Source organism: Bombina bombina, chromosome 4 (genome assembly GCF_027579735.1).
Source record: "Bombina bombina isolate aBomBom1 chromosome 4, aBomBom1.pri, whole genome shotgun sequence".
In the NCBI taxonomy this organism is placed as follows: domain Eukaryota; kingdom Metazoa; phylum Chordata; class Amphibia; order Anura; family Bombinatoridae; genus Bombina; species Bombina bombina.
In genome coordinates this window covers 619,569,837-619,583,392 of record NC_069502.1, presented here as the reverse complement: position 1 = coordinate 619,583,392, position 13,556 = coordinate 619,569,837, and the positions used below count along the sequence as shown (strand labels likewise).

The 13,556-nt window shown below is 35.0% G+C and overlaps 1 protein-coding gene across 1 annotated transcript in view; it reads left to right on the top strand.

Moving 5' to 3' along the window:
• Nucleotides 1–13,556, top strand: part of SASH1 (SAM and SH3 domain containing 1) — a 273,426-nt gene that overhangs the window by 217,282 nt on the left and 42,588 nt on the right. The window contains 2 exon segments of the mRNA XM_053712110.1: nt 7,432–7,564; nt 9,427–9,764. Of these exon segments, the coding sequence (XP_053568085.1) occupies nt 7,432–7,564; nt 9,427–9,764 (471 nt within the window).

Genomic DNA, 13,556 nt, shown 5'->3' with positions numbered 1-13,556 from the left:
GTTTAAGGGAAAAGCCTGCATTCAAACGTACTAGGTAGTCACCATCAGTATTGAATTAAGTAGCATTCATATTTTAATTTTTGGTTTGGTGTTGTACATTTTGCTTCCATCAATGTCTCTGAAAATCTTACTAAAATGTACCCGAGAGGCTTGTGACATGCATTCATTTTCAGTTTTGACTATTGGAATAGGGGACCAGTACAAATGAGCAGACAGCATAGGTGTTGTTTAAAGCCATGTGAGTTAAAATGTTTTCTATGCACTTATCAGATAAGTGATTTTCATTGAGAATACAGCGTTAACGTTAGTGATGTCATATTACATGTGATCTGTGACATCATGGATATGTTTTTGTGTGGTGATGTCACTATGTAGCAATTCAGTCTCTATAATAAAAGATAATAAAAAAATAGTGAATTTGTAACCAGTGCACATTATTATATTTTATATTTAATTTTGGGAAAGCATTTATATACATTGTACCTTTTGTACTTTTTTCCTTGTTCTGGCTAGTGCAGCTTTATTATCTTTAAATGTTTTCTAAGGATGACATTGATGATGCATTTGTGTTGATAAATACAGTCATTTATAGTGTTGGTACACATATTATGTGTATTTGAATGAGAATATAAGATTTAGTATTATTTTTTGCCATTAATAAGTAAAACATGCTACAGTATCAGCAATTCACAAATGCGTCCAAATCAATGTTTCCAGTTGCCTAACAATTGTATAAAATAAGGAGATATCAGTAATTAGTATTCACAATAATCTAAAACCAAAATGAATTATGTATGACTTTTTTAATTTGTTGCATATTTTGACCTACATTTCCAACCCACTGCTGGCATTTGAATTTTTTTGAAGATTAAGCTTGTCATGCTAGCGTCTTTTGTGGTCTATGCACATATTTTCTGAACATTTCATTTTGTTTTGGCACATTGTCATGTGCATATATTTTAGAAAAAATAGTGAAAGGCTTTTACAAGATTGCAAGACATCTAAAACGCTCATACTAATCACAAGAGAGAATGCTTTTACCAACCAATTTATTTAAAAAATTACATTTTCTCAACAATACTGCTTTGTATGACACTTAACTGTGGTTCACTTTCGGGTTTTTTTTTTAAATTTAAGCTCTAATATGATTAGATATTAAATTAAATATAGAATGATTCAGATAATGTGCAGGGTTTATGCCACATTAAAGTCAGTCTACCAAACCTAAAGTCTTCTTTTTTTTAAAATTTGCCAGTGAAGCTGTCAACCAATCAGAAGCTGTTGTCCGGGTTTGAGCTCCACCAGCTGTAGCTTAGTTCCCACTGCAAAGTCAAATTACTTCACGGTGTGACTGTATCTCTTTCTCCAAACTAATTGAATAACAAACACACATTAAAGTGGCATATTAGTTAAAATATTACATGCTCTAATTCATTAGAGCATTTTATTATTATTATTATTATTATACTTTATTTATGAAGCGCCAACATATTCCGCAGCGCTGTCCATGGATACAATTCATTTAAATAAAACAATATAAGACTTGTTAGAGATAGGACAACATTTACAAACACATTCAGGAGTAATCGAGGGCCCTATTCCCGTGGGAACTTACAATCTAGAAGGGTAGGAGGTTGAGAAACAGGAGGTGAGGACTGCAAGATTGAGAAGGATGTTAAGATGAGGGAAATGTTAGGTAAGTGAAATTAATTTATTATTGAGTTGGGTGGTAGGCTTATCTGAACAGAAAAGTCTTTAGGGAGCATTTAAAGGAAGAAAGATTAGGGCAAAGCCTGACAGCACGAGGGAGAGTGTTCCAGAGGGTAGGTGCTGCACGACAGAAGTCCTGCAGTCTAGCATGAGAGGAGGTGATAGTCGCGGACGCAAGGAGCAGGTCATTGTTGGATCTTAGTGGATGGGCTGGAGTATACTTTTTTATTAGAGAGGATAGGTAGAGGGGAGCGGCGTTGATGAGAGCTTTGTATGTAAGGGTAAGAATTTTGAATTTAATTCTGCTGTGAATGGGGAGCCAATGAAGGGACTCCCAGAAAGGTGCAGCAGATACAGAGCGACGGTAAAGGTGGATCAGCCTGGCAGAGGCATTTAGGATGGATTAAAGGGGAAAGAGGAAGGTCAGTAAGTAGGTTATTGCAGTAGTCAAGTCGGGAAATAACAAGGGAGTGGATTATTTGCTTTGTTTTGTCAGCACTCAGAAAAGGGCGAATCTTGTAAATATTGCGTAGATGGTTGCGGCAGGATGTAGAAAGTGATTTGATATGGGGGACGATGGATAGATTTGAGTCAAGTGTAACTCCAAGGCAGCGGACTTGGGGCGATGGGGAAATGGTGATGCCGTCAACAGGGATAGAGAAGTCACAAGTCAGCGTAGAGCTTGAGGGGGGATAAGAAGGAGCTCAGTCTTGGACATGTTAATCTTTAGGTGGTGAGAGGCCATACAGGAAGAAATACCAGATAAGCAGTCGCTGACATGAGAAAGGACAGATGGAGAGAGAGCAGGGGTGGAGAGGTATATCTGGGTGTCATCAGCATAGAGGTGATATTTGAAGCCATAACTGTTGATAAGTTTACCCAGCAAAGAAGTATAGATGGAGAAGACTAGAGGAACCAGAACAGATCCTTGAGGTACTCCAACAGACAGAGGCAGTCGTCGGCAAATAACACAGAAAGAGACCTGTGAGAAAGATAGGAGTGAATCCAGATTGCAGGGGGTCAAGCAAAGAGTTGGTGGACAGGGAGTGAGTTAGGCGATTGTAAACTAGTTTTTCAAGGAGTTTTGATGTTAGTGGAAGCAGTGATATGGGACGATAGCTTAAGAGCATGCAATCTCAAGACTATCGACGCTTCACTAATGTGTGTTTAACCGCTTTGCAGGAATTTATCAACAGTTTCCTCTCAGGACCAGCTGTGCCTTTTTGGTTTCTCTAAAAAGCAATAGCCTTGTTTTTTTATTACAAGGGGGATGCAACCTCTTTCTGGGTTTTCTATACGTTTTCTCTGATATCTGGTAAAATACACTTAGAAGGCCCTTTAGACAAATAAATCTAATACGCTCTAACATAGACTCAGTTTATTTAAACCTTGTGGACACTATCGTGTCCATATTTATTAAAGGGACAGTGTATTGTAAAATAGTTTCCCCTTAATGTGCTTCCTATGACTTCTTATACTTACTGCAGAGTATAAAATGTATGAGAAATTGCTTCTTAGTTTTTTTTTGTATATGAAATAGCTGGTTTGTTCGTTGATAACAAAACCGATTAAATTGCAGAGAAATCAGATTTTCAAATGTAAGCACTTTCTGTCCACACACATGCTTCTTTATATTATCTCGGCCTGTATACCAAAGCGCAATACCTAGAGAGAACAATTGAAAATTAACACTTTATTGCATTTTTTCCTGTCGGCTATGTTTACATAGCTTTTCTATAGCCTATACTTAAGTATAGAAACTTTCAGTATAGGTAGGGATATCACAGCTATTTCAAATGCCAATATAAAGGTAAAGAAAATATTTGTAAACAATTTAATACACTCCCAGCAGGTAAAATGGATCATTGGTAACTAATTAAAGGGGAGAAAATGTAGGGCAAACTGTCCCTTTAAATGTTTCAAACCAGATAGTAAAAGAGCAAATCAGGTTTATTACAAGGCTTTTATCTGCCATCAATCTCTATATTAGCAATGTAATCAACATCATTACAAAAGATTCAGTGCACATTTTTATTTTATTTTTATCATATGTGGTATTCCTTTGTTCTTTTCCAGATTCTCTTTCAACTAATTTTGCTGCTATCTATAGCCATCTAAAACAGTTATTGAAAATGTGTATAAATATAGAGATTAAAGCAATTGTTTCTTTCAAACAAACCATTCCTACTTTTTTTATATTTTAGACATCAAACTCCATCTCGTCAAATGATTCAAAATTATTTCTGCCTGATCTGGATTTTTCAGTACTACAGACTGCTGTTTTGGTCAGTAATAAAATAACCACTAGCTTAGCTTTCATACCACCTTATAATTATTTTCCATAACTATATTAAATAAAAAAGAAGAAACTACTTTAGGGTGCTATGAATATATCAGTCTGACCAAGAATCTAAAAAAAAATCTGGCAAGCAAGCTCTACAAAGGCTGTGCATTTTCACTGCAAGGTCAGAGATGGCTGAACATTTCCTTAGCAATAAATGAGGAAAATGCATCTGACTGTCTAGAAAACACATAAACATTTCTGTCAGGTTCATTCTTGTAGTCTTCCTTACATATTGAGTTTTTACAAAAGCCACAGCTATCACCTGTAAAGTAGCATTTAAAGGGATACTAAAACACAAGTTTTTCTTTCATGATTCAGATAGAACATGCAATTTTAAGCAACTTTCTAATTTACTCCTATTATCAATTTTCTTCATTCTCTTGCTATCTTTATTTAAAAAGCAGGAATGTAAAGCCTGGGAGCAGACCCATTTTTTTGTGAGAACCTGGGTTATGCTTGCTTATTGTTTTGATAAATGTAGCCACCAATAAGCAAGTGCTATCCAGGGTGCTAAACCAAAAATGGGCTGGCCCCTAAGCTTCACAGTCCTGCTTTTTAAATAAAGATAGCAAGAGAACGAAGAAAAATTGAATATAAGAGTAAATTAGAAAGTTGCTTAAAATTGCATGCTCTGTCTGAATAAAAAAATAAAAAAATTGTTTTAGTGTCCCTTTAAACACTGTCTGCTCACTTACCTTTGTAATTTTAACATTTATCCTTTAAATCTATGAGACCCAAAATGTGTCTTTTATGAATCACATCATATAGTTTTAAATAACTTTCCAATTTGCTTCTATTATTACATTTGATTTATTATCTTGCTGTCCTTTGTTGAAGGAGCAGCGATACACTACTGGGAGCTAGCAGAACACATTGGGAGAACCAATTGCAAGAGGTATATATGTGCTGGCACCAATCAGCAGCTAGCTCCCAGTACCTACCTAACTGTGCTGGCACAGTTGTTTAAAGATGCATTCTCCCTCTAAATCATGAAAGTTCAATTTTGACTTTACTACATGTTCTTAAAAAATACATATTGCGAGGGCTTTATTTTTAAAATATCCTGCATTATGTAATGCAATAGTGTTGTTTTGTATTCTGTTTCAATTTGGCACCCAAAACAAGACTGAATTACATATAAGTCCATTAAAGGGACAGTCTAGTCAAAATAAAACTTTCATGATTCAGATTGGGCATATCATTTTAAACTACTTTCCAATTTACTTTTATCATCACATTTGCTTTGGTCTCTTGGTATTCTTTGTTGAAAGTTAAACCTAGGTAGGTTCATATGCTAATTTCTAAGCCCTTGAATGACGTCTCTTATTACAGTGCATTTTTACCGTTTTTCACAGTTAGACAATGCTAATTCATATGTCATAATAGATACCATTGTGCTCACTCCCCTGGAATTATTTATGAGTCAGCACTGATTCGCTAAAATGCAAGTCTGTCAAAAGAAATGAAATAAGGGGGCAGTCTGCAGATACTTAGATACAATGTAATCACAGAGGTAAAAAGTATATTAATATACTGTAACTGTGTTGTTATGCAAAACTGGGGAATGAGTAATTAATGGATTATCTATCTTTTTAAACTATAACAATTCTGGAGTAGACTGTCCCTTTAAGTGTTATAAATAACTCATCTTCAGAAGGCTGGATTTATATTGCATTATCCCTTGGTATGGGCACACACATATGTAACTTCGCAGCTACAACTGAAAAAAAGTATTTTCAAGAACAAGGTTTATCTTGCGTGCTGGAAACAGACCAGGTTTTTAGGGGGCATTACACATCTCTTGCTTTGTGTAAACTGTGTACTTGTCCCACACTCTAGAGAGGCCAAACAGTAAAATCTGCAAATGCTGCAGGTTTATGCATTTTGCAGCATTTTGAGAACCCAGGTTACAGATCTTGCGTTTCACCTCTCTAGAGACCATGGGGCAAAGCACAATTTGTACACAAAAGCAAGAGGGGTTTAATGTCTTTTTAAGGAAATCAGAGCTGGCAAATCACACACACATATATATATATATATATATATATATATATATATATATATATATATATATATATATATATATATATATATATATATATATATATATATAATGGAGTCTCTTCTCCAAATCACACAAGTAATACTTCCTTTACTATGAAAAGGATCAACTCATGTAAAATTTCAACATACATTTTTGTAAGATACTTTTAACAAATATGGGCTATGTCTTCTGAATGAAAAAAAGAGTGACAGGTTGAAAGATTGTTACAAATTATTTTCCTCTTATGGTTGTATCGAAATTGAAGAGCTTTTTTGCTGTAGGTATTTTTTGTTGTACAAATAAGTGCAAAATACAGAACAAGTTGATGGATCTGTGATATAAAAACATATATTCAATTTTGTGATATTTTTCTTGTTTTCTTATATTATAGACCAATGAAAACATTATGGCATTTGTATTATGCTGCATACACCAGTCCAAAGGTGCTATAACTCAATACATTGGTTTTAGCCATAAATTACATAAAAAATAAAATGATTAATATTTGCTCTTTCTATAGCTCCTAATCAGCAGGAACACATGTTTATAAAGCTCACAGTGAGTTTACATTATAAAGTAGCAAATATAATTATGTGTTCATAAGAATGATTGGTTATTAGTGGAACTGCATCACTGAAAGCTACAGTATGCCTAGCAAACATCATCCAGCTCCGGAAAACAAAGGAATTTTACTTGAATATGAGTTGGCTCCGTTACAAAATCTCTGTTCCGTCTTGCTCAATCTGCTAGAGTAGAGATACAGCCTTTTGTGTTATTATTTTATTATATTATACTCTTGAGAGAGAACAGCTGGGATGCAGCACGTTTGATCAAACACAAAAATAAAGGAAATAAATAAACAAACACATGAAACGTGGATGGGGAATATCTGCTGTATATTCCTGGAGAGGTTTCTAGTTTCCAAAGCCCTGAAGTCAGCATTTTAACCAGTTCAGTGCTGTTAATAGTATGCATACGAAATATATGATTTGCTTAACAATGTTATCTTAATTCAGTTTTGTTCTACAAAAGATTACACGGAAGGATAGATTTTGTTCCAATCTTTGCCTTAACATTTCTTGAGTTTGTCTTTCCCATACTGTATTCCTATTGAAATCAATGAATCCATTGAAAACAAAGTATCCTAAATTGCAATGTCTTGTAACACCATATATTTTTTTCTTTTTTTTTTGTACGTGTTCTACACTGTTGGTTAGTGAAAAGTGTTCTTTTTTTAAGACACATTTTACAAACAAGATCAGTGTTTTTTTCCGCTATTCAGTAGCCCTATATCTATTTGTGTATATGTTTTCCTTTTTTTTTTCCCCGCTAGTCGAGAGATCAGTCAGAAGATGAATCAGAGGAATCGGTGAAATTTAAAAGGCTTCATAAGCTGGTGAATTCCACAAGGCGAGTCAGAAAAAAACTTATTAGGGCAGAAGAAATGAAGAAACCCAACAATGAAGGTAAGTCCATTAGACAGTACTCACAGAACTTGTATTAAAACATGTATCAGAAGATAAAGTTATATTATCTGTTTATTATATGTTTACCAACATGTACCATGTCTCGGTTCTCTACAGCCAGTGGATAGTTTTTTTTACCTCTCTTTTTTAAGTAATAAGAGACAATGAAGCCGAATTATCAAAGGTCTTGCGGACCTGATCCGACAGTGCGGATCAGGTCCGCAAAACCTAGCTGAATGCGGAGAGCAATACGCTCTCCGTATTCAGCATTGCACCAGCAGCTCACAAGAGCTGCTGGTGCAACGCCGCCCCCTGCAGATTTGCGGCCAATAGGCCGCCAGCAGGGAGGTGTCAATCAACCCGATCGTACTTGCCCGCCTGCTCAGAGCAGGGGGGCAGGGTTATGGAGCAGCGGTCATTCAGAGCTTGATAAATGGGCCTCAATGATTGGAATATATTAGTGTTGGCAGATTGTTAAAGTGCTGACATTTTCCTCATCTTGTGCATATCCTCTTAGGCTATGAATAGGTTAAAAGAGAACAGCGCCAGCACAGTTGTGCACAGTCTTTTTACATGTACAAAAGTTTGTGAAGTATATGAGTCTGTGATTGGCTGATGATACAGGTCAGCAAATTGAAGTACATTTTGAAATTTGTTTGAAACAAAATCTGCTGAGCCAACAAAGTAATGTTTTTCAACCAAGGATACCAAAAGAAGAAAGGAAATTAGATAATAGAAGTAAATTGGAAGGTTGTTTATAAGTGTGTGTTCTATCTGAATCATGAACATTTTTGACTTGACTGTCCCTTTAAAGGGACTGTTTATTGTACAATTGTGTTTCCCTTGATGTGTTTCCAATGACTTGTTATACCAGTTGCAGAGTTAAAAATGTATGAGGAATTGCTTTGTTTGGTTTATTTTTGTATATGAAATAGTTGTATTTGTTCTTTGAAACCACAACCCATTACAATTGGTTTAGCTCACACGGAAATCAGATCTCCTTATTTTATCACTTTCTGCACACACCTATGTTTCTTTATATTATATCTTCCTGTATGCCAAAGCCCATTACTTAGAGAGAACAATTAAAAATGAAGATGTTATGACATTTCTCTCCAAACCCCCAATGGGAGTGTAATTTCTTCTGCTGGCTATATTTACACAGCTTTTCTATAGTATATACTTAAATATAGAAACTTTAGTACAGGTAGGGATACCACAAGCAAACTCAGCTAATTCAAATATCAAAATAAAGTTAAATTAGTTATATGTAAAAAAATGTAATACACTCCAGCAGGTAAAATGGATCATTGGCAACAAATTAAAGGGGAGACAAATTTGACGTGCACTGTCCCTTTAATGATTTGTTGAAATATTAGCAAGCAGTGGTCCAATTAGCAGAACTTGCAAGAGTCAGTAAAAAAAATTAAATATATTTTTTTATTTTTTTATCTGTATATACTAAAAATCCCTGATACCTTCAAGCAACACAGCTTGGATTAAGTCTCTATAATAATTAAAACCACAAATTCTTTAGGTAAAGTTTTAAATGCCTATTTATAACTGTTCAGGTTCTAGCTTCAAATAAATAGTCTGCAAGTTTATAGTTATAAAATGCTGAAAATATTAACACATATGATAGATTTCAGAAGACTGAGGCTAAACATAACTATATATATCCTAGTTACCCAGCATACCAAGCCTTGACTTCCCATTTATACTGATACTTTAAAGGCAATATTGATAAGATCTTTAGTTTCACTATATGCAAGAGAAAACTAATTATTATTATTTTTTCTGTGTTACTGAGATAAACGTAAGATATTTCTGGATGTAACAATCTGTATTTTGTTTCTTCACAGGGCTGGAAGATAACACAATTCACAGTTCTCCTGTAGTGGATGACAAATCTGCACTTTACTCAGGGGTCCATAAGAAGCCAGTGTGTAAAGATAATTCACTGGAAAAGTCTGAAGAGGACTCCCTGTCTTTATCTCATCCCTCCGGGAACTTTGATACAATGACTATAAATAGAAAGCTAGTAAAGACTTTAAGTAAATCTGATAACCGGGGTCTTATCAAGCCCCCCAAGAAAATGGGTACATTTTTTTCTTATCCTGAGGAGGACAAGTCTCAAAAGGTGTCACGTTCAATGACAGAACGAGAGATGAAGAAAAGCCTGAGTTCCTTAAGCCATGGGGTAAGTTCAGAGAGTGTTTGCTTTTATGACAGAAACAGGCATAGACATCACCTTTTGGTGTCTCTGGAAGAGGTACAGAACATCAGAAAACAGATAAGAATGAAGAAAATTGATTCTAATTATTCATGTGCTAGAGCTTTTCTATGTCAGCGTCCAACCAGGAAAGGAACTTCCTCGCCAACCTGTGACCAGCAAACATTTCGCCAAAGAGTCAAAGGGAGTGGCTCTGCTTTTCCAAACAGAAGGCCGCGTGGCCGCACAGTCAGTGAGTTTAACATCACTTATGTGGTGGAGAGAAGCTTGTACAGCCATTTGAACTTAACCCATCTTGTGCGTCCTGTCAGTGACAGGACCCTTAGCAAGGCTGAAAAACGCTGCCTGTTGGAGGAGGAGGAGGAGGCTGAGAGGAAGTGGGCTGCCACAGTGGACCGTTGTACTAAAAGGGTTCTCTTGAGAATCCATCAAAAGTCTGTGAGTCGAAAAAGTTGGGATGTCATTTGCCTTCTATTTCCTATTGAGTTGCAGTCAGAGATAGTTCTGCACAGCTCCTCCCAAGTATGACCTTTAATTTAGATGCGCATATTTTTCCATCTCCTAGACATGCCAAAAAAATTGATTACCATTTAATTTAATAAACTGTGAACACGTATTAGATCATTTTATTTAACTCAATTCTTGAGTCTAAACTAACCCCCCCTCCCAAAAAAAACAACAATGCTTTTAACACAAAACTTGACTCTAAAGTGTTATACTTTTTAATTTGATACTGTTATTTAGTTCATAAAATATGTTTCTAATATTGACAAAGATTTCAGCTAAAAAGTACAAAAAAAATTATTTCAGACACAGTTATAGTGTTAATATACATGTAACTCATGCCCATTGCAGACTAGTGGGGCTGTGGAGATTACATGTAACTACTTTGGAAAAAAATGCCTCAAGCTATTAAGATATTTTTATTTGTACAGTACAGCTTCATATTTAAAACTTTGCTTTGATATAAATAATAATCATGCAATGCTATAGACTCTGCATGAGAAGCAAATCTATGAGTAACTAGGACATTTTCCGAGCACCAAAGCCCATCTTCTCTTTAAATAACAACTGCTATGACTGTAGCCTGAAACCTCCCATTTGCTGGAATGAAATTCCTGCTGACTGCAACCTCTGGGAAGAGGCAGCCATTAGTGTTTCGTGGAAGTGGTCATTCTGTCTGGACATTTTTCATATTTTATTTTCAGATACTGGAATTGAGCATGCTTGGTGTTTTTATTTGACTCATGGTTCCTTCAAGAAATGTGAATTGTAATTTGCATGGTCATTTCATCAAACAGACCACGTCACCAATCAGCTTTGCACACATGATTATTTTTTCTGCACACATCTAGCAAATACCTTGGATAAATGTAATACTGAGATGTCATTTTAATAGTTTTTTGTGCCCAAAAATAATATTTTGTTTACCCCAAGATACATTATTTATTTGTTTATTTATTTGGGAAACAAAGATTGTGTTATTGCTAAAACCCCAGGCTTGCCAAATCTTGGGAGCCATGACGCCTAACTTTATTGTCCCAGCTCCTAATGGTTTTATATTTTGCTCAATTTAAAATCATTTTCTGGCTCCTAAAATTGTATGGCTGGCTTCTCAGTATTGTGGGTTTGTCAATCCCTGTTTAAAATGTCAAACTGTATTTAGTGAGATTGAATCACAGGTGTGCATTAAATAAGTTATTATAGATTTCGGCCTAGTTTCCATTGAGGTGGTAACGTTTGGAAACTAGTGGTAACATAAAAAACTCTCCATAGACTTGTTTTTAGCACCAGTTTCCAAGCTTTACTACCTAAATAGAAACTAGGCCTTAGTTGGCAAATGTTATGTTTTACTTGCGCAATATATATTTTATTTCAATAGTTCTGGTGTAATCATTATGACTAAATGCAATTTCTTTATTTATCTTTATATTTATAATTACAAATGCTAAAATTAGGAAATGGTAATATCCTACACACAGGTGTGATGGCATATTTAAGCCTAATATCCCTTTGTTGTATAATTTTATATTTCCTTCCTTTATTTGCTTATGAACAGATTGCTTTTTTATAATTATTTGTTAGATCTAAAACAAATACGGCTGATTGGCTTAGGACAGTGTTTCTCAAGTTCCCCTAACAGTCCAGATTTTAATGAAATAATCAGCTGATCAGTAACCATGGTAACTAACCTGCTCTCATCCATGAGCTGATTATTATTTCACCTGAGCTCTAGTTAAGGTATCATCTTTTACTGGTACTTGAGACTATAGTTGTGAAACACTGGTGTAAATGCTGACATGCTAAATGTAATGATTAGGGTATATCTGCCCATATTTCCTTTTTAATGTGAGATATGTATGAAAATGAGTCTATAACAAAGCATATTTTTCGGCATATAAGAGGCACTAGAATATAACTTTCAGTATTTATAGACTATAAGAAGTTGGGCATATTATGAGTTTGTTTTTTTGTTAAGGAAAGTATTTTATGCCAAAATACTCTATTAGCAATTTCCTTTAGGGCTGCTCATGGTTAAAACAATACAGCATACTAATTCCCAAGCAATCCATATTTTGTTGAATTAGAATGTTTGTTGCAATATCTCTATCAATACAAGTTTTGGCCAAGTCCCCTTCTTTCTTAAGAACTATTTCAAAATAGTTAATCTCCCCTGTGTAGTTACAGTCATAAAAAAAAACAAACCCTGGCTTTTTCCTGCTTCCTCCAGCTGCTCAGAATATACTTTTTTTTCACTGAAATGTCCCTACTGTTATTGAGTAACCTAAATTGCTTTGCTTCCCCCTGATCAATGGACAAAAGGCCAAATGAGCTGTCTATTTCCTGTGCAGGGAGCTATGGCTAACAATGAAACATCAGAGGAAGTGACAGATGCAGGGGAAAATGGAAGACAAGGAAAGAGTAAAAAAAATGGCAGGAAACAGTAAAGAAGTATCTTTCTTTGCAGATATGATGCTGTTTTTACAAATAAATTGTTACCAAAGGTTTTATATTATACCATGTGCAGCTGTAGCTTGATTTTATTACGTGAAATACAAATGCAATTAAAGTACTAAACTTAAAGGGACAGGAAATCCCAAAAATTTCATACATGAGGCGGATAGAAGATACAGTTTTAAACAACTTTCAAATTTACTGTTATTATCAAATTTAGCTTCATTCTCTTGTTATGCTTTTGCTGAAGGAACAGCATTGCACTGCTGGCAGCTAGCTGAACACATCTAGTTAGCCAATCACAAGAGATAAATATATACAGGCACCAATCAGCGGCTAGCTCCCACTAGTGTAGGATATTTGCATATTCATTTTCAACAATGGCTACAAAGAGAAGAAATCATATTTGAAAAAAAGAAGTGATTTTAAAAGTGTCTTAAAATTACATGCTCTGATTCTTGCAAGTTTAATTTTGAGTTTCCTACCCCTTTAATAGAGGTTTGACCAGGTTTTATATCATGGTCTAATAAAAGTTGCCTGGTATCTAAATGTCATGCTTTAAGGAACAATTCTTAATCACTCTAAAGGGACATTAAACACTAAACAAATGCTAGATAGAATAATGCATTCAAAGAAAAGATTAGTCTAAGAATAACACGTAGATGTATTTTTTAAAGTTTCATTAGCTGTTTAAATAATGACAAAATAAGCGTAAAGTTTTAGTGTCTATAAAACAATGGGAGCTGCCATGTTGTAACTTAGGTGTCCTCTGCTGTGGCCAATTAGGGACAGTTATAAATAGGT